Source organism: Rhododendron vialii, chromosome 10a, assembly GCF_030253575.1.
Source record: "Rhododendron vialii isolate Sample 1 chromosome 10a, ASM3025357v1".
NCBI classification, from domain to species: Eukaryota; Viridiplantae; Streptophyta; class Magnoliopsida; order Ericales; family Ericaceae; genus Rhododendron; species Rhododendron vialii.
The window spans coordinates 12,482,305-12,503,111 of NC_080566.1; the positions used below are offsets into that span (position 1 = coordinate 12,482,305).

At 38.3% G+C, this 20,807-nt stretch overlaps 2 protein-coding genes across 2 annotated transcripts; one reads left to right on the top strand and one right to left on the bottom strand.

The window, feature by feature from the left end:
* The first annotated feature begins 927 nt into the window (after positions 1-927).
* On the top strand, positions 928-11,450 carry LOC131303490 (uncharacterized). Its single transcript, XM_058330380.1, has 3 exons — positions 928-1,414; positions 6,438-6,835; positions 10,412-11,450. Exons 1-3 carry the CDS (start codon positions 1,064-1,066, stop codon positions 11,064-11,066), a joined length of 1,404 nt encoding a protein of 467 aa, XP_058186363.1. The 5' UTR covers positions 928-1,063; the 3' UTR covers positions 11,067-11,450.
* A 435-nt stretch (positions 11,451-11,885) lies between these two features.
* Positions 11,886-13,930, bottom strand: LOC131303491 (putative glycosyltransferase 7). Its single transcript, XM_058330381.1, has one exon. It carries the CDS (start codon positions 13,753-13,755, stop codon positions 12,421-12,423), a length of 1,335 nt encoding a protein of 444 aa, XP_058186364.1. The 5' UTR covers positions 13,756-13,930; the 3' UTR covers positions 11,886-12,420.
* Positions 13,931-20,807: the final 6,877 nt, after the last annotated feature.

Genomic DNA, 20,807 nt, shown 5'->3' on the forward strand with positions numbered 1-20,807 from the left:
GGAGGAGAAGTGGACTGGGAAGTTGGCTCCATCCTTTCAAGCGTTTCACATTAACCTTAACCCTAAATCCTAATAAGAGCCAATGCCAGTTTTACCTCCTTATTTCGTTGCCAAGGATATGAAACGGGATATGAAACGAGTTAAGTATTCGCAACTTATGTGTACCTCTAAGTATTGTTCTGAGAGAGAGAAAATATCAACAAGTGGGCTACAAGAACATGAAAAACAGATTGAAGAACTTCAACAGATTCTCAAAATTAAATGTGATTTATGAGGCACTGACACACTTACGCAGAAAATTGGATCCGTGTCAAACACATCAGAGAGGTAGAGAGAGTCAGACACACACTGGGATGCTTGTGGGACATGACAAGTGGTGTGTCTAACTATATAGTAATATTTTATAAGGGACATAAGGGACATGTCTCGTGTCTAGGGGCGGTTGTAGTTCTAGACCCAAAGCGAACAGAGTCTTAGTGTCCCATAACTTTCTAACAAAAAGTCTAGAACCACACCCAAAACACACATCAAAATCCCCAAATGTGAGTGTTTGGGCATTTGAGTGTCTATTTTGGGTGTGGTTTTGGATTTGTTGAGCTTCCTAATAGATTCCTATTTCTTGTGGTTTGATTGTTCTATTAGACCAAAGGCCAATAAAGAGTTACAACAGGCCTCAACAAAGATAACCTTTCCTTACTGGAAAGGGCTTGTTTGGCACTTATTGAGAAGAAAAGAAACATTAAAAATTTTATCCTCCAATTTTTGGTTTCTAGAGAAATAGAGAAGAAAATACTAACAAATTCAAGTTCTTTGCACAGTAAAATTTTTCTCCCATTTTTCTAGCATTTTCTTTTTCTTTCTTTTCTCTCACTTCCTCCTGCAACACAGTGTAAAGTAAGAATGAGGCCAAATTGGAGGGTTTAACTGTAGTTTAATCTTACGGGGTTTCATCATCCTTCCAATACGACTTCCAAACAAAACCCTAAACCCTACTTCACTTCCATCCCAAACGCCAAACCTCTCTCTCTCTCTCTCTCTCTCTCTCTCTCTCTCTTCACCAGCCATGGCGGAGCTAAAACTGTCCGAAACCCGAGACCTGACTCGAATCGAACGTATAGGCGCACACTCCCACATTCGCGGCCTGGGCCTCGACTCCACCCTCGAGCCCCGCTCCGTATCCGAGGGCATGGTGGGCCAGACCTCCGCCCGGAAGGCCGCCGGCGTCATCGTCCAGATGGTCAAGGAGGGCAAGATCGCCGGCCGCGCCGTCCTCCTCGCTGGCCAACCCGGCACCGGCAAGACCGCCATCGCCATGGGCATGGCCAAGTCACTCGGCCTCGAAACCCCCTTCGCCATGCTCGCCGGTAGCGAGCTCTTCTCCCTCGAGATGTCCAAAACGGAGGCCCTCATGCAGGTATGTGCAAGGACGGACCGAGAGGCCGATGATGAGTTGTTACCATCTCTACTACTATCATCTTGTTTGTACTCTTGCAAATTTACTTACAAATTAATAACTATTTTGCCTATTATGTGTTTGATGAAATGTGTGAATGAAAAGTTGTATATACTGTTAGTAGGTGTTGGAATTATTATTATTTTTTTGGGTAAGTTAACCACTTTATAAAGCAACCAAACTAGAAACTTTGGGGAAAACCCATACACCAGAACAGGGCTACCACATCCCTAGCCAACTAGGAAATAACAAGACATCCAACATAACAAAACAATCAAAACCAGACTATACAGAGGTAAAAATCCGGGAACTAATACTCCACCTCTTGGCAAGCAATCTGTTAGAGTCATTAGCCTTCAACCCTCGCCACGAGCTTAAGCAAGTGCTGACATCTCCTATAATCTAAGCACCCAAAGAGGAGGCAGGAGAACTTAGACCTTGAAATTGTCTTCTATTCCTTTCCCTCCACACAGCATAGATGGCAGAAGCCATAGACAACTTAAACACTCGCCTAGAGAAAGAATCACCTGATCGATACACCATTATCCAATCAATCTCACTAGTCAAACCCGACAGGGATGGTCATCATTATTCTGCAGCAAAAGCATATTCCAAACTGATTTAAAGTAGGCACAATCAAAGAATAAATGTTCATGATTCTCATCTTCACTCTGGCATAGCAAACACCTTTTGTCCACAACCAAACCCCAGCTATGCAACTGATCCTTGGTTGACAACCTTCCCAAGAATGCAAGCCACTTTATGAAAGCCCACCTGGGAACATGATGCATAAACCGTTACATTTTGTCCATGGAACAGCAGGAAAGACCTAAGTTCCTGCGAAGCAGAATTTGTAGTATATCCCCAGAATTTCCCAAAATCCATCTTATAGAATCAGGAACAGCTTCATTAGGAACCAAATTTGGGTCAGTATTAGCCACAATTTCCCTGGTAATAGAACTTCTTGGCCTTGGCCATTTCCATTTTCCATTGTGAATGATTGAAGCAGCTTTAGCAGACATGGATCTCCCAATATCAAACCCCATAGAATCTCCAAACCTCTGGCAGAGAGGCCCAAGAGGATGCCAATTATCAACTCACAAGATAGTAGACAAGCCATTCCCAATTATATATTTAAGTTTGAAGAGTTTCCTGATAGTCCAAGAATCCTTGTTAGGAATTTTGGATTGCCAAATACTTTGCCTTTTTAAGATAAAGGTATGTACCCATTTGATCCAAAGATTATCAGCTTTTAGGCAAACAGCCCACAAATGTCTAATCATCGAGGCCTTGTTCCAAGTTTTAAGCAATCTAAGACCCAAACCTCCTTCATTCTTAGGGGCACAAATTGCATGCCAGGCCACCTTAGCACCACAATGTTTCAGCTCCGGACCAGACCAAAGAAACGCTCTAAGTAGCCTCTCAATATCATTAAGCACTCTTTGAGGTAATATAAAAATGGAAGACCAATAGATTTGAATGTTGAATAGAACACACTTAATTAGCTGTAACCTGCCACCATAGGAAATAGTATGATTAGCCCATGACTGAATCCTTCTGATGATCTTTTCCTTCAACTGAGCACAATCTTGGGCTTTGAGCCTAGTAGAGATGGGAGGGACCCCCAAATATTTCACTGGAAGTGACCCTTCTGGAATGGGTAAGATCCTTTGTAAAGCCTCTCTAACAACAACATGAACCCCAGCAAAGAAAATTGAACTCTTTTGCAGATTAGGTTGCAACCCTGAGAATGGTAAAAATCAGAGAGAGCATTTGCAAGAAGCTGAAAAGATCCCTCCTCAGCGCCACAAAGAACAAAAAGGTTGTCTGCAAAAATAAGACGTGTGATATTAAGGGCCCTGCACTTAGGATGGAAAACAAAACTACCACTCTGTCTGATCCTGAACTGTAACGGGCAGTGAAGCCTTCAATAACCAGTAAGAAAAGGTAAGGAGATAGGGGGTCTCCTTGCCTAATTATATGAAGTGGGGTATTTGTGTCAAGAGTTGTGAGACAAGTGAGTGGATGAGATTTAAGAGTGAGGGCCTAGCCAAATAATTCGAACGGTGGAATTGAGTGAGTTGAGTTAAATCATGGGGGTGTTTGAGCTATAATTCGGTGGCAGTAATTGGTGTAGTTGGAGTTGTGTGGTTGTGCTTATATTTGCTTTTGTATACGTATTTGCCTGATAGGAAAGGTGTAGGTTAAAGAGATAAAGAGAAAAGTGAGGAAGCAGAGGAGTGTGAGAACGTGGGAACCCCTAATGTGGGGGGGGAGTTTCCCCCACCCCCACATGTGCTGTGCAAGTGAGAGAGAGAGAGAGAGAGAGAGAGAGAGAGAGAGAGAGGACAGTGAGAGAGTGAATGTGTGAGCTATGAGGAGTGAGTTTGTGTTACGTAATTCTGTGTTTGATTGATAAAAGTTAGTTTTTGTGGAAATAATCTCTTTTACCCATCATTAAGAAGCTCTGTTCTAAAAATCGGTCTAGGTGGCTGATTAGTCGGCACCTATGAAGCACCGACACCTCTAGACGTCGAAGAATTGCAGTGTCAGGACACGGGGACACGGCGGGACACCTCGGAGATACGTATGGGACACGCCACGTGGTGTGTCCCATGTTTTAATATTAAATTTTGAGGGGGACACGGCTGGGGACACAACGGGACACCGCTTGTCCCGCTAGGGACACGGCGGGGACACTGATGGGGACACGGTAGGGGCCAAATTGCAATTTTTTTAAAATTTTGGGGGCCAAATTGTAATTATTGAAAAATTGGGGGTCAAACTGTAATTTTTTTATAAAAAATTTGGGGCCAAATTATAAATTTTTTTAAAATTTCTGGGTGTTAAACTATAATTATTTATTTATATATATATATATAAATAAATAAATAAATATACACATGGCGTGTCCCCCGCTGTGTCCGTGTCTCCATTTTTTTAGAATTCCCGTGTCCCGGTGTCGGTTTCGGTGTTTGTGTCCGTGTCGGTGCATCATAGGTCAGCACCTAAATAAAAATCGGCCTAGGCTCTAACTTGTTAGCTGCCTAGGGAGCTAGTTGGTCGGCCTCTCCTGCCCCTACTAGCACCTAGCGAGTTTTAGAACACTCAAGAAGAAGGCTATGAGGATTGACTCAGTTGGTACTTGGTAGGAGAAAGTGAGCCATATTAAAGGAAACAAAAGTTATGTGCACCATTTGCAATGTATACAAATCTTGAAGTCTTTATTTTTTCTTCTTAAATTACCAAAAAATGATAAAATGATAAAACCTCGAATTGTGTTTTGGTAAGATATTCTTTTGTACCATATTTCACGTTGAGCCTACATGTGATGTTTGCAGGGACAGGAAATAAAAAGTTACATGTTTAATTTGACCGAACACATTATTCATGTTTGATGGTAGTAGATTTTTGGGAAAAAAACCGAAATGGTCACTGTAGTTAAGTGTTTGTGTCAACTTGGTCCCTGCAGTTTTAATTGGCTCGATTTACACTATGTACTTTCCATTTTGTTCAAACTTGGTCCAATTACTAACTGCAGTTAGCCTTTTTAATGCCAAACGCGAATGGGTCCCTTTTCTGGGGTTAAAACAAGAATTCTCCTATTCCCCTCTTGCCTTAATATACCTTTGAACCAAATTACAGCTCATTATTCCATTCCTAATGTTAATCATTGGTATTAAGTTTGGATTTTGGTAATGAGCAAAATTTGGTTATAGTTTTCTAAAAAAAAAAAAAAAAATTGCCCTCCAATTCAGCATTTTCATGATTAGCCATGACGCAGCATAACCACTGGTATAAATACTAAGATGCCTTATTTTTCTGCATAGTACTTTGAACTTAACTTAAATCTGAAAATTTTGTCCTTATTTGAATTTTTTTCGCATTTGTTAATTTTGCGTCAAACTTTTGTGGGTTATTGATTTGTCTCGACGAGAGGAATCGGAAAAGTAAATTTTATTTTACTTTTACCCAAGTATTTTGAAAAATAATCACTTTTTAGAAAGAAAAAAAAAAGACATTTTGACACTAAAAAGTGGTTATTTCTCAAAATACTTGGGTAAAAAGTAAAAAAAATTACTTTTCCGATTCCTCTCGTCGAGACGAATCAACAACCCATAAAATTTTGGCGCAAAACTAACAAATACAAAAAAAATTCAAATATAGACAAAATTTCCAGATTTAAGTTCAAAAGAATGCAACCTTAAAATGCATATAGAACCATGTACAAAAGTCACAACATGATATAGATCCAAAAGTCGCAACATGATAAAGAAACCATGTCCAAAAGTCAGAATATTACATAAACTCAGTTCCAAATTTAGCAAGTCATAACCTAATACATAGACATAACAAACCACTCAACTAAGTTACATTAAACCTAACTTAACAGCCCAAGTGGTTACAAAAAATAGTGCCCTGTTATTCCATTCATTTTCCTACACTTGGCCCATGCACTGATTCCTAATAAGGAATGTTGAAGTTTGAGTAGTCCCACAGAGGGAATGGGAGAATTACTGTTTTAACCCCAGAAAAGGGGCCCATTTGTGTTTTGCGTTAAAAAGGCTAACGGCAGTTAGTAATAGGATCAAGTTGGAACAAAAGGGGAAGTACAGAGTGTAAATTGAGCCAATTAAAACTATAGGGACCGAGTTGACACAAACACTTAACTACAGGGACCATTTCGGGTTTTTTCCCTAGATTTTTTTTCTTAAGATTGCATGCATCTACAAATTTAACTCTTGGTTTAATATTTTTTTCTATTAGAATGGATATGGATGTGGAAGATTGTATGTATCTACAATTGTATAGGACTACAGCTTTATAATGAAGTAGGTTGATTGAAAATTTTTAATTTATTTTTCTTAGAATTTCTTTGCAATATGTATTGGCAGAAATTAATAGCTATCCTTTATTTGTTGCCAAAAGAAGAAATAATGCTCGCCCACCAGTGTTAAAATTGTGCATCTGTCCTTGAATGCAGGCATTTCGAAAAGCAATCGGAGTTCGAATCAAGGAAGAGACGGAGGTGATTGAAGGAGAGGTGGTGGAGATTCAGATTGATAGGCCGGCGACATCGGGAGCGGCGTCGAAGACGGGGAAGTTGACGCTAAAGACGACAGAGATGGAGACGGTGTATGATTTGGGGGCAAAGATGATTGAGGCATTGGGAAAGGATAAGGTGCAGAGTGGGGATGTGATTGCGATTGATAAGGCTTCGGGGAAGATTACGAAGCTTGGGAGGTCGTTTTCGAGGTCTAGGGATTACGATGCGATGGGGCCGCAGACCAAGTTCGTGCAGTGTCCAGATGGGGAATTGCAGAAGCGGAAGGAGGTTGTGCATTGCGTTACGCTTCATGAGATTGATGTGATCAACAGCAGGTATTGTCGTGTCTGTGGCTTGTTGGTATTAATGAGCTGGAGTTTGTTAGATGTCAACTGGGTTGTTTGTCGGGTTTTACTATAGTCATTGTTGATGATCCTGCTGTCTTTGAAATTTGGTATCAGAGTTCTAACCTTTAGAGAACTATCAACATGTTAAACTAATCTGCATCTTTTACTTATAAAGTAAGGTTTTTTTAAGATTCAAAATTGGAATTTATTTTTTGCTTTTGCTGCTTCTTCTCATGATGCTGCTTTTGAGGGTGGAAAGTATTTGCCTATGGCCTACTACATTCAAAGAACATACCATAAGTTGCTGTCACACTTTTTTTTTTCTCTCTCTCTCAAGATCAAGCCATTGCCACACTTCCATCAACATGAATAGCACAGTATGGTTTTCTTTTTAATGGACATCCAGTTAACCTTGTGTGCCATAGCCTAGACCCTAGTAAGTTTGCTGAATTTTGATTACACACTCTTATAGCCGTTTTGTTTGTGGGCTGATGTGTTATATTGCTATTGCTGTAGATTGACAATTACATCCAAGTATGTGTGTGGTTTACATAGTTTTACATCTTCACCCCCTGCTTCCAGGTGTTTCTGCAACTAACACTTATTTTTTTGACGTATTGAAATTCTCGCATGATTGTATGCGGTCAAAATATCTCTTTTGCACCAGAAGATTGAGAGGCCTTTCTTGATTAGTTTTTTCTTGCCCAGAACCCACACAATTATTACTACCGGTGACCTGTGGTCGTTGTTTCCTAATGAGTCTTGCTGCAGATTGGTATCATTGTATCAGCAGAAATCTCATTTAGCTTGAGATATAGGGGAAGGGGAAAATGGTAGTTACATTCTATAGAAGGGTTTTTACATACTTGTGTTTGGTTTTTACATACTTGTGTTTGATGCTAGAATGATTACCTACCCACAATGTTCTAAAAGTCGCTAGACGCTAGTCAGGCGGTTGGCCACGTTCGAGAGATTAATCGGCGATTAATCAATGCATATTAATTAGTAATCGGCGATCAATTGTTAGTTGGACCTAATCGGATAGGCCCTGCCAGCGATTAATTAGCGACTAATCGTGATTAATTCCTTGTTTTAGAACACTGCCTACCCAAGGATTAACAAAAAGAGAGAAAACGTAAGGAATCATAAATGGTTCTATTTTAACATTGATGCCAGTCCTTTGTGCAAGCCTTTGATAACAGGCTTATGTATGTTTTTGCAAGATATGTGGATGATATGATCTTTTATGTAAGTTGCACGAAGGATGTTAGCGTCTATGTAGCAGGGACACTTCGTCAAAGGTCACGTACCGGTGTCGGACCGACACTCACCGGACACGTGTCCGACACTCATTTCCAAGTGTCCTAGTTTTTTTATCAATGTTTTCCATTTGGACACTCCGGGGACACTTTAAAATGCTCCGGACACTCTTGGACACTTGGAAAACAAGTCGGGGTTGATAAAAAAAACATTAGGATCTAATTAAAACTTAGGGAAGTCATATTTTTTGGGTGACGGATGATGGTTTATTGGTTAAAAAAGCCCACAAATGATCAAATGCTTTTAGTCGAAATACTTTTATGAATGATATGATGATGGTTATAATGTAACGTATATGTGGTGGTGCTTATTTATTATTAGAACCTTAATTGTTTTACTTTTTCTTCATGTGATAGTTTACATATATGTTTTTTAAAATGTGTCCCCTAACGTGCCGTGTCCTCCATTTTTTTTTAAAAATTCGCGTGTTGGAGTGTCGGTGTCGTGCTACATAGGTTAGCATTATATTAGAGCAGTATGTCTGATTGTTGGTGCTTTGGAAATACTTTGAAGTGCTTATTCCTGTTTGCAGATCTCTTGTATGTGTATTTGCTTAAAATTAAATGGTTAATGTGTTATTACAGATTTGGCACTTCGTAGCTTATCTGGGCGCATAAAAAAGAAAGGCGGAAAAATGCCGAGGAGCTGAAGTATGGATAGTTATAAAGGGTGTTGTATCTGTAACAGATATCGGTACTCCTATGAGAGGCTGATATATTCCCGGTTACATAACTGATTCATGCAAAAGTATTCTGGTGTCTAGGTCGTGTACACAGTTTCTAGGAAATTGAGATTGGTTCATATTTACTTAACATTAGAGTGTGATTATAGAATCTAATTTCTAACTACAATGATAGTATCTGAGTACACTGCATCCGTAGAGAACAAGAAAATATTAAGATTCTGTAGAATTTCACTTACTTAATGGGTGAGAATTCCATTGTTAGCCATTGCAATGTGTTCTTAACCATGTATCTAACTTCATTTGATTGTTCTTTTAGGTTTTTAATCATATACAGTCAAAGTGATTGGCTTCTTAAGCCAAGGGCTATGATACACCCAAAAAACAAAACAAAGATAAAGAAAGAACATTAAAAGCTTCTAAAGGACCAATTTTGGGCACTCTACATGCGGGTTGGGATACATGATAGGTGTCTGTGTCTTTATTTGATTGTTCTTTTAGGTTTTTAATCATATACAGTCAAAGCTATTGGCTTCTTAAGCCAAGGGCTACGACACACCCAAAAAACGAAACAAAGAAGAAGAAAGAAGGATACATGATAGTGGAGTTTTATACGTAATTAGGTGTAATACTTACATTGTTTGCATACGCTTAGGAAATGGAAAAGGCATTTAATAAGTGTGAAATCTAGCCGTGTAACAGTGTTTCCATGAACTTTCAATGCATGATTTTCGTTTTTCTGCAGAAATTAATTTTTTCCATGTCACACTCCTTTGCCAGCCAACTTTTAGAATTTTACATATATAGTTGCAGTGTAGACACAAGAACAACATAAGAGTTTGCACATATACGGTATTTTTCTGCCATGAATAGGTCGCAGAACATATGCCAAGCTCCATTGTTTCTTTCCCTTTTTCTTTTCTCGTAAGTAAAGATTTTGTTCTCTTCCCTCTCTCCGGTTTGTCTTGGGAGGAAGGTTCAATTGTGTATGGGCTTAAGTAGCTAAGGATGCAGAACAAAGTAACTATCGTGTGTGTTGGGTCTTGACAAAACAGTGGATGTTTAATTTACCCATTCACTGTCTCCTCTGTTTAGACTGTAAGGAGTTCTTCTCTTTTGTTTAGTCTACAAATTGAAGAGTTTTTTTCTGTCTTTTTCTTCTAAGGAGTTAATATATCACTTGATGGTATTCAACCATTTTCTGCATCCTGAAAGGATAGATGGCCACTCATACAGTAAATGGGATAACTAGATTATGAAATTTAGGTTTCTTGGGAAGTAATCATGGAATATTTATCGTGGGCTTGAAAGAGTGTGAGTCTTGTGTGGTTTTTTGTTGAAGGTTTTGTCATTTTCTAGGAGTTTAACTATTATGAATTGAACTCTCGAGAGTTTGAATTCTTAAGAAGTAAGGCCCATGCTAATTGGTTGAGTTCTCAAATAATCCTGGAGTAACTTTTGGTTTGATACTAATTGGTTGAGTTCTCATGAAATAAGGCTGAGCATCACCTTCATTTTTGTTCCCGATTCTTAGCTTTCTTTCTATCTCCTTTGAATTTCAGAACGCAGGGATTTCTGGCCCTCTTCACTGGTGATACTGGAGAGATCCGAGCTGAAGTGAGGGAGCAAATTGACACAAAGGTTGCAGAGTGGAGGGAGGAAGGAAAGGCAGAGATTGTCCCAGGTGTCCTCTTCATTGATGAAGTCCACATGCTCGACATCGAGTGTTTTTCTTTCCTAAACCGGGCTTTAGAAAATGAAATGGCACCGATACTGGTTGTTGCCACCAACAGGGGTATCACTACAATCCGAGGCACAAACTACAAGTCTCCCCATGGGATTCCAATCGATTTCCTTGACCGCCTCCTCATAATCTCTACACAGCCGTACACAGAAGAAGAAATCCGTAAAATTCTCGACATTAGGTGCCAAGAGGAAGATGTGGACATGTCTGGAGATGCAAAAGTTTTGTTGACAAAGATAGGGGTAGATACCTCATTGAGATATGCCATCCACCTAATTACGTCTGCCGCATTGGCTTGCCAGAAGAGGAAGGGAAAGGTTGTAGAAATGGAGGACATCAGTAGGGTATATGAACTATTTTGGGACGTGAAGAGATCGACACAGTACTTGATGGAATATCAGAGCCAATACATGTTCAATGAAGCCCCAACTGGAGAGGCGGACGAAGATGAAGCCAATGCGATGGTCTCTTGAGCCTTATTCGGACATGGACACAGCTATGTTTGAATTAAGGATTTGCTACAGGAAAATGAAAAGCAAAGGGGAAAGTTTATGTATCTGAGGGTCCGGATTTAATCTTTTTCAAATACATCTTATTTCCCACCACAAATCTGTCCCCAAATCCTTGGTCCTTTATCCGAATACAGCCAACGTGTTTGTGATCATGCACTTGTTAATTTTGTGCAGCAACTACTTCTTTGGAGAGGATAATCTTATTTTTATTCCCTCAATGTATTTTCCTGAAGTTATGATGAGTAGAGTACTCTGGTAGTTTTCGGACACGCTAGGTGTAATCTTTTACTAGTAGTATTTTGCTGCAGACCCATTTTGCAGATAAATGATGCTGAAGATTTCAAATGTGATCTTTACTGTGACGCTAAATGAGACCCGCTAGGGTTTATGTTGGCAATTTTTCATGTTCATTCCATAGACATGATGTGTACATCATTCATGCGAAAAAATCAGGTTTGCACGAGAAGATTTTTATTTCATTTTGCTATGTTGCTTTACATGCAAATATATTTCTACATGTATTTGTGATTTTACTTACAAATGTCTTATGTCATTTTAAAAGGTTTTGAGTTTTGCATTAGAATGATGCATGCCATATTGCTATACATGTATTTGTGATTCTACTTACAAACGTCTTATTGCTTATTTCCTTTCCGCTTGAATTTTATCGATTTCTTTTATATATTGTTACTTTAAATTCTTAATATCCAGTTTTTAGTGTTAAGAGTAAGAGTTTTGGTAAGTCTACTTACTGGAAATTATCTTTTTGGCATCATCATGCAGGAAGTCAGGGGACCTTTCCCAAGCACAAAACAGCCTCGTTCTGACCTGGACAGCAACCTTGCTGACCCCCACGGCCAGCAGGGTTTGAAAATGAAGCTAATACATGAACCACTAGGTCAATTCAATACAGGTATGTGGTCGAATCATGTTGTATGAAATGAAGGCGAAAAAATCAAACTTTTCATACTTCTGCTAAAAGATGAGCTTTTTCAAAAATCAACGTTTATTTTTGTATTCAATGAACGTTTTTCTAACTTTTAGACAAAATTCAATTACCTTTTAGTTTCTGTTAAGATAAATGTCTAATCCCAAAAGTTTACTATCAAACATTTTGGGACAGTAAAAATAATTCAAAGTATAGCCCAAAGGAAGTAAAGCATGTAAAACTAGAGTACTAATTAAGATGGATCATGTGTGAGTTCTGGAAATTCGAGAAACCAAAGAGACAGAATTCCAAATATAATAGTCAAAAGAGTATTTCCTGATCATGGTTGATATGGATGAGCGCAACAAGTTACGTGGGAGGAGTTTTCTATTTCTCCTTCTTGTTAGACGAAAAAGCAAAGGGCAGAGGGTAGAGGTAGGACGTATTTAGTAGGTCCGGGCGCACGAAGCCGTAATTGCGTAGCACCTGATTATCAGCGAAATTCAAAGCCTTTTCCATCCCACCCCAGCATTGCTCATCTGTGTACCCCCAGTGCAGACCACTACATGGCCTACACGCTGTAAAATGCGTGATAAATGGCCTCTTTCCCCCACCACCATCGCCGAACGCCTCCTTCATCACCGTCGCATAGTGCTCGCTCACCTTCTCTGCATGTCGTCTTTGCAACTCCGTCACCCCTTTCTCTATCCCCGCGTAGTTGTCACTAATAGTATCAAACGAGTTGATGATGTCAAACCAATACCCACTTAAGTCGTATTGACTCTCTATGTAAATCTTCTTCCCCAACGTTTCCTTCTCTTTCAATAGCAAATAAACCAGAGCCGACTGATCGTCAGATTCTGGGTCTGTCTTGTCACTCATTGTCGATGTCAGGATCTGACCCCACTTTTCGTAGTTTGGAGTCTGTGGGCCCATCTCAGCCCACACCTCCAAAAACTCCATCGACCATTGACAGTTTCGGATGAAAAACACACCGGCGTTAACCCCACCCCAACTCTTCTCCTCATAGACCTTGCTATAAAACCCGTGCACCACGAGGTTATGGTCCTTATACTTCTCCAGTGGCGGCTTAAAATCCATATCAGTAAATACTGCATCCGAGTCAACCCAAAAGATCCACTCAACCTCTGGGTGGGCCAACATCGCTGCCCGAAGCATGGGCATTTTTGTCCACCAGCTAACCATTTTTGGGTGCAAAAACGCGTTGTTGTAGAAGATATCATAGCCGTGGATCCGACAGTAATCCACCTTGTTCTTGAAAAGCCTCAAGAGCAAATGATCCCCAATCAGATTCTTACACGGCTCCGGCTGCGATCCTGTCAACAAAAGAACCCGGTCCTCTGCTCCGGTGGCAAATGATGGATGATGCTCCAGCCACTCTCTTCTCTTGGTGTCCCAGTCATTACCTGAGTTCCCTATCTCATAACTCAGGGTCGGGTCGTCATAGAACGTTTGGTTGGCTGGGTCATGGTCCAGTTTAAGGCCTTGATAACTCACTGTGGTGCAATCATTCGTAGCTGCACGGTCTTTTTTGGGCGATACTGTCATCTTAGCTACGTCATACATGTTGGGATAGCTAGTGAAAGGTGAAAAACTCCAAAGCAGCATTAGCAGAGCCACCCCTGCTATGCCTATGAAAATGGGTTTGCTCGGACCTATGATTTTCTCCATTTTTGCTACTATTATAGCCACCCTGCCCATACCAATTTCTGAAATGAAAATCAGAGAGGATTCTTGGACTCAATTATATAATAAGCCATTGGAAACAGAGAGGCCAAGAATTGTAATGGATGAGTGATTCTAGAGAGTAAGTAATTGATATTTAAAGAGGTATAGGTATCAGTAGGGGAAAGAGATCGAAGCCATCAGTTGACTTGACTATTCGTCAGCTATGCCTGATAATATACTCCCTCTGTTCATTTTTAAATTTTCAGCTTTGTAACCCTAACTTATTACAGATACATCCTCATTACACCTTTTACATCAATTTTTACCTTCACTTTGCATAACTACCCTATATAGAGACGTTATTATTACACTTTTACCTGCTAACTTTTCAAAAATGAATTTACTTTTAGGGATAAAATGGAAAAAAATACCTATTTTTTTCCACTGACTTTAAAAAATGGGACATTTATGAAGGGATAGTCTGAAATGCAATATTGGACTCTATTAAAGGGATGGAGGGAGTAACATGGTATTTGTTTAACTACCTTTAACTTGAGTTTTGTGAAGTCATAACTTCAATTTATCGGTTGGAATCTCAATTTCTAGGGTGAGGTGCCAACAACAATTAACGAGTTCATTTGTTCGTTGGTGTGTGGGGTATGAAGGATAAGTCACGTAATCATTGAAAAAAAAACCATTTCATAATGGATACAAAATAGCCGGTTGATAAATAGTGTTAGTTCTACAAGAGATAAAATTTTGTTTTCGGTAATCATTTTTATTTCTTAGTTGAATTTAGAGTTCTCTTTATATTCGTTGGTTGTTCTAGGTTTTCTTCATTTTTCGTGTGCATTCAAGAGTCATTAGAAAAATACATGTGTCAAACTCATTTGTCTACTAGATTGATTATCTAGTTGTTCTTCCTCAACTGTAACACCAGAGAATGTTAAGTAACATTTTTCCAAAATGATTTAGTGAATGAAAAGTCAAATTAACTTAATTAGCGAAAGCGAAGTCAATTACGTATAAAATTGAAATACATTAAATTACATTAAAGGAAACGAAAAAGATTGACTTTCTCTGGCTCGTCGAGTTTGGTCCGTTAGAAGAAAATTTTCACTGATCAGTCATTAGTATTAAATTAAACGTTTATCTGTTAAAACTAATATGATTTTGAGAATAAACTTGAAGACAAACATGTAAAGCATGTGACTATCAATAGCCGATCAGCATAATATTTTACGTGGATGAACACAACAAGAAGACGGGACAAACAATCTGAAAGGTTTCAATCACATTTTTTAGCTCAAGATGATGAAAAGCACTTGGTGTCGAATGAAATACATAATGTAAGTTATTAATTTATCGCTTGATAATTTGAGGAGTCTTTTTTTATGTGGCTGGCTTGTGCTCCCATGTACACGTCCGGCTCTAAAGGAGTTTTCAAAGAATTGCACTATTGAAAGTGAGGGGATTATTGGCTTTAGCTTTTGACTAGTATTCCCATATTCGAGGTGAAGATATTTAGTAACTTATTTTTTTTTGTTAGTGTAAAATTTTTTTTTTTGGTCAACGTTCTTAATTTTTTGAACTCGTAGTGGACACGAACCTTGAAAATGACAACAGAACTCAAAAATCTGGTCATTTTGGATTATTTTGCATTCAGTAAACGTTTTTCAAACTATTTGTCAAAATTATTTTACATTTTAGTTTCTTCTCTTTATGATAAATGTTTAATCCAAAAAAATTAACTATCTAACTAGAAAATATTGGGGAAAATAGAAATAATTCCAATGAAAAGAGTTAGGGTTGTAGGAAGTAAGCTTGTGGAAATAGAATAATCTTTCAAATGAATCATGCGGATTTTGAAAATTCAAAAGACCTGGTCATTTTGGATCATTTTGTGTTCAATAAACGTTTTTCAAAATTTTGGTCAAAATTATTTTACTCTTAAGTTTCTGCTCATTAAGATAAATGTTTAATCCTAAGAATTTACTAGCAAATCTTTGGAAAAATAGAAATAATTCAAAATGAAAGAGTTAGGCCATAGGAAGTAAAGCATTTAGAAATAGAGTAATCTTTTAGATGAATCATGGGGGTTTTGAAAATTCGAAACCAAAGAGATAAAATTCAAAATAAAACAATCAAAGGAGTATTTTCTGATCATGATTAACATGGATGAGCAAAACACGATAGGTGGGAGGCATTAAAGGAGATGAAAAAGACTGACTTTCTCTGGCTCGGCGAGTTTGACCTGTTAGAAGAAACATCACATTGATCAGCAAGGCCTATCTGATTAGATCCGACTAATGACTAATCGCCGATTACTAATTAATATGCACCGATTAATTGCTAGAAGGTGGCCAACCGCCCGACAAGCGCCTAGCGACTTCTAGAACATTTTTGATTAGCCATTAGTATTAAATGGAACGAAACACGTTTATCTGTTAAAACTAATATGATTTTGAGAATAAACTTGAAGACAAACATGTCTAAAGCATGCGACTATCAATATCCGAACAGCGTAATCTTTTACACGGATGAACACTCGACGGTTCAAACAATCTGAAAGGTTTAGATCACATTTTTTAGCTCAAGATGGAAACTATATGGAAAGCACTTGGTGTCGAATGAAATACATAATGTAGGTTGTTAATTAATTTGTCACTTGATAATTTCAGGAGTCTTTTATGTGGTTGGCTTTTGCTCCCATGTACACATCCTGCTCTAAAGGAGTTTTCAAATAATTGCACTATGTAAAGTGAGAGGATTATTAACTTTAGCTTTTGACTAGTATTGCTATATTGGAGGTGAAGATATTTAGTACTTCCTCCGTCCCTTTTTAAATGTTCTACTTCGTAACTCCAACTTATTAAAAATGTATCATCATTATACCTTTCACATCAATTTTTTCCTCTACTTTCCCTACTTACCTATCATCATTGCACTTTTTACTCACTAACTTTTCAAAATAGAATCTACTTTTAGGGGGAAAATAGACAATGTATCAACTTTTACCCACTAACTTTACCAAATGGACACTTGTTAAGGGACAGCCCAAAATAGAATACTGGACTATAATAAAGGGACGGAGGGAGTAACTTATTTTTGCTTGTTAGTATAGTTTTTTTTTTGGTCCAAGTTCTTAATTTTTTGAACTCATTGTGGACACGACCCTTGAAAATGCCAACAAAACTTGAATCAAATTCAAAGAAGACAGAAAAAATAAAAAATAATCTGGTCATTTTGGATTATTTGTGTTCAGTAAACGTTTTTCAAACTGTTGGTCAAAATTATCTTACTCGTTAGTTTCTCCTCATTATAATAAATGTTTAATCCAAAATTTGTTTTTCCTATCTAACTAGCAAACGTTTGGGAAAATAGAAATAACTCCAATTATTAAAAGAGTTCGGTTGTAGGAAGTAAAGGATGTAGAAATAGAATAATCTTTCAGATGAATCGTGCGGGTTCTGGAAATTCAAAAAACCGCCCTTGTTTATTTTGGGGTCTCAAAACCTTCACGGTTTCTAATAAATATTCTCTATCTCTCTCTCCTCACTCATTATTCTCAAAAACCTCCCTCGAAATCCAAACCGAACAGGGTCGATTATTTTGTGTTCAGTAAATGCTTTTCAAAATTTTGGACAAAATTACTTTACTCTTAAGTTTCTGCTCATTTAGGTAAATGTTTTTTTTTGAAGATGATTTAGGTAAATGTTGAATCCTAAGGGTTTACTAGCAAACTTAGCAAAATACACTTACTGAAATGATTTGTGCCTTACTTGGATGGGTTTTCAAAAAATTTTGAGTTTGGTTTTTGGGTAATGAGTGGAGAGAGAAATGAAGATAATAATTAGAGATAGAGATAATGAGTGGAGAGAGATAAAGAATAATGATTGGAGAAATAAATGAGAGTAGTTATTGAAAATAGGAGTAAGTGTTTTTTGAGTTAGAAAATATTTTTCAAGTAGCCATCCAAACAAGGCATTGGTTTTGTGAAAACAACACATCCTTTGGAGCCCTCAAAAACAACAGGCTTAAGTGCAAGAACACCCCCTAAACTATCATTTTTTGGCAACTTCATCCCTTTTAAGTTTAAATTCGAGCAACTTCACCCCCCAACTATCACATTTGAGCAACTTCATCACCTCCCCCATTTTCCGTTTAAAAAATGGACGGACTGAAATAAAAAGACCAACGTACCCCTAAGCTTTAAAAAAACACATGGTTTATACTTGAAAGAAAAAACGATTGATCACTTCCACCACCTTTTCATCTCTGTCTCTCTCTCGCTCTCTTCGTCATGGGTCGAGGTTGACCAAGACCGAGACCGAAACCTTAGAACCGATCTCCCCATCTCCAATCGAGGAGAGGTGTAGAGAGAGAGAGAGCGAGTACCTGGTGTAGAGGGAGGATATATATATATACAGAAATCTTCAGGTAAGGACCTTAAAATGAGGACCTTATATGCGGACCTCCCATTTCTCGCCTTTCCCGATTTCGATGATCCGAGCAGCTCAATGTGTTCAGAACGTGATTTTAAAAATACCCGTGAGAAATCGGCAAAAAAAATGACCGGGAATGGCTTGATTTGAGCAGTTGTTATTTGAACCGTTAGATAAAAAATAAACAAAAACTGCTCGGATGAAGCCCTTTTCGGTCTTTTTTTTTGCTGATTTCTCGCGGGTACCCTTAAAATCACGTTCTGAACACATTGAGCGGCACGAATCATCGAAATTTGATCGGAAAAGGGAGGCCTGCATTTTATTAAAATAAGGTAGTCCTTATAAGAAGGGGACTCATATATATATATGAGTTAGGTTCCGGTGAGGGATCCCTCATTTTATTAAAATGCGGGACTCCCCTTCCCGATTGAATTTCGATGATCCGAGCCGCTCAAAGTGATCAGAACGTGATTTTAAGGGTCCCCGTGAGAAATCAGCAAAAAAAAATGACTGGGAAGGGCTTCATCCGAGCAGTTTTCATTGAACGGTTTAAAAAAAAAAACTGCTCGGATGACGCCCTTCCCGGTCATTTGTTTTGCTGATTTCTCGCGGGAACCCTTAAAATTACGTTCTGCACACATTGAACGGTTCGGATTTTCAAAATTTGATCGGAAAATGAAAGTCCCTCATTTTAACAAAATGAGGGATCCGTCACTCGAAAATTCCTCTATATATATATATATATATATATATAGAGAGAGAGAGAGAGAGAGAGAGAGAGAGAGAGAGAGAGAGAGAGAGAGAGGGGGTCTATAATGGGTGTATAAAGGGCATTTTGGTATATTAAATTACTTTTCCATCCAATTTTATAATTTTCCATCCAAATCCCTAACAGAATTGGACGGAAAATGGGGGAGGGGGTGAAATTGCTCGAATTTGATAGTTGGGGGGGTGAAGTTGCCAAAAAATGATAGTTCATGGGGTGTTCTTGCAATTAAGCCAAAACAACACATCCCTAGGAGCAAATGGAAAAATTGGACTCATGGACTCACTAGAACAAAATATATTCTCCAGGAACCATCATGTCCCTTCCTCGGACAACAAGTGACTTGAGTGAGAATCTTTCTCAGGCATTTCGTTCTCTAAGTACTAATATTTAACATTTCTTCATTTGCTTCATTTCAATCCCGAACTTCCCATCTTCATATGCTTTTTTTCTCGGTTGAGTCTTCCTTCCCATTCTACTCTTTGCATTTCGCGGTTTTCATCCTATATCCCCTTTGGTTTGATTCATTATTGGTCCTCAAAATATGTTGTGGACAACCAATGATTTCATAGCCAGTTGCGTTGTTCTGCTCGGAAGGAATTCGTGCCAAATGTTTCAAAGTTGATTCATTTGGAAAACTATTGTGCCTGGTGATTATTTTATATGGTAACCAGCATACCCTCTCATATGGTCTTTTAATTTACTGTTAATTGTTTTGAACCCTTCGTTAACAAGAGAGTATTCATCTTTCATTATTTCCCTCTAGCTATTGCATCTGTTGATTCTATTCTCCAAACAGTTTCCAATGTTCACTAGATTTCCATATCCGGATATCCCCTTTCCATGGTCTTCAGTGAAGGCTCTTCACATACACACCACACACACAGAGGAGGGGAGGGCAGGGGACGAGAGGGTTCAAAATTGCGTCATAAAGTAGTGAACCCAAACACAGAAAGGAATGAATAGAACGGTTGAACTTACAAAAGGATCTATTGTGTTTTGACTTGTAATAATTGAATTTTCACATCAAGAAATTTAATTGTATTCCACGTTTTATGGCCTTTGATTTTCACTCGTAGGCAGTTGGATCACGCTCCTTCTGTAAAAAAAATGCTCTTATTTCGCGCTTCTGAGATGCGATATGGGAACATCTGTATTGTAGTTCCGTTTTCATTTTCATTTGGTGTGATAAAGTATTTCATTTTCCTCAATCTATTTTTGAATACAAAAAAATGAATTAAGCTTGAATCCTATAAAGCAGAACCAAAGCAAGTTTTTACTGCTTGCTATATAGCTTTTGTGTTCTATATTTTCTGCCCCACAGCTTTCAAAGCTGGTTAAGAGCTGATTATGGACGACATCAATTTTGGTGCTTTGGAATTTGATTTCCCAAATAAGCGTCTGTAAACTCGAAAGCTTTAACAAACACGAGTTCAGCGATTGAAACACACGACTTCAATTATAATCCAAATAAGCTCGTTATAAGCAAACAAAACTGGGTCTCCACTCCCATGGTACTATTAAGTAGCTTGATATACATTGTTACACCTTATTTCCCGCCACAAATCCGTCCCCAAATCCTTAATTCTTTATCCAAATACAGCCAACGTGTTTGTGATCATGCACTTGTTAATTTTGTGCTGCAACTACTTCTTTGGAGAGGATAATCTTATTTGCATTGCCTCAATGTATTTTCCTGAAGTTATGATGAGTAGAGTACTCTGGTAGTTTTCGGACACACTTGGTGTAATCTTTTACTAGCATCTTGCTGCAGACCCATTTTGCAGATAAATGATGCTAAAGATTTCTCACTTGATCTTTCATGTGATGCTAAATGAGACCCACTAGGGTTTATGTTGGCAATAGAAACGTTC

Coding starts and splice junctions, on each gene's coding strand:
- LOC131303490 (XM_058330380.1), top strand. CDS start 1,064: ATGGCGGAGCTAAAACTGTCCGAAACCCGAGACCTGACTCGAATCGAA. Junction 1,415..6,437: donor AAACGGAGGCCCTCATGCAG/GTATGTGCAAGG, acceptor CCTTGAATGCAG/GCATTTCGAAAAGCAATCGG. Junction 6,836..10,411: donor ATTGATGTGATCAACAGCAG/GTATTGTCGTGT, acceptor TTTGAATTTCAG/AACGCAGGGATTTCTGGCCC.
- LOC131303491 (XM_058330381.1), bottom strand. CDS start 13,755: ATGGGCAGGGTGGCTATAATAGTAGCAAAAATGGAGAAAATCATAGGT.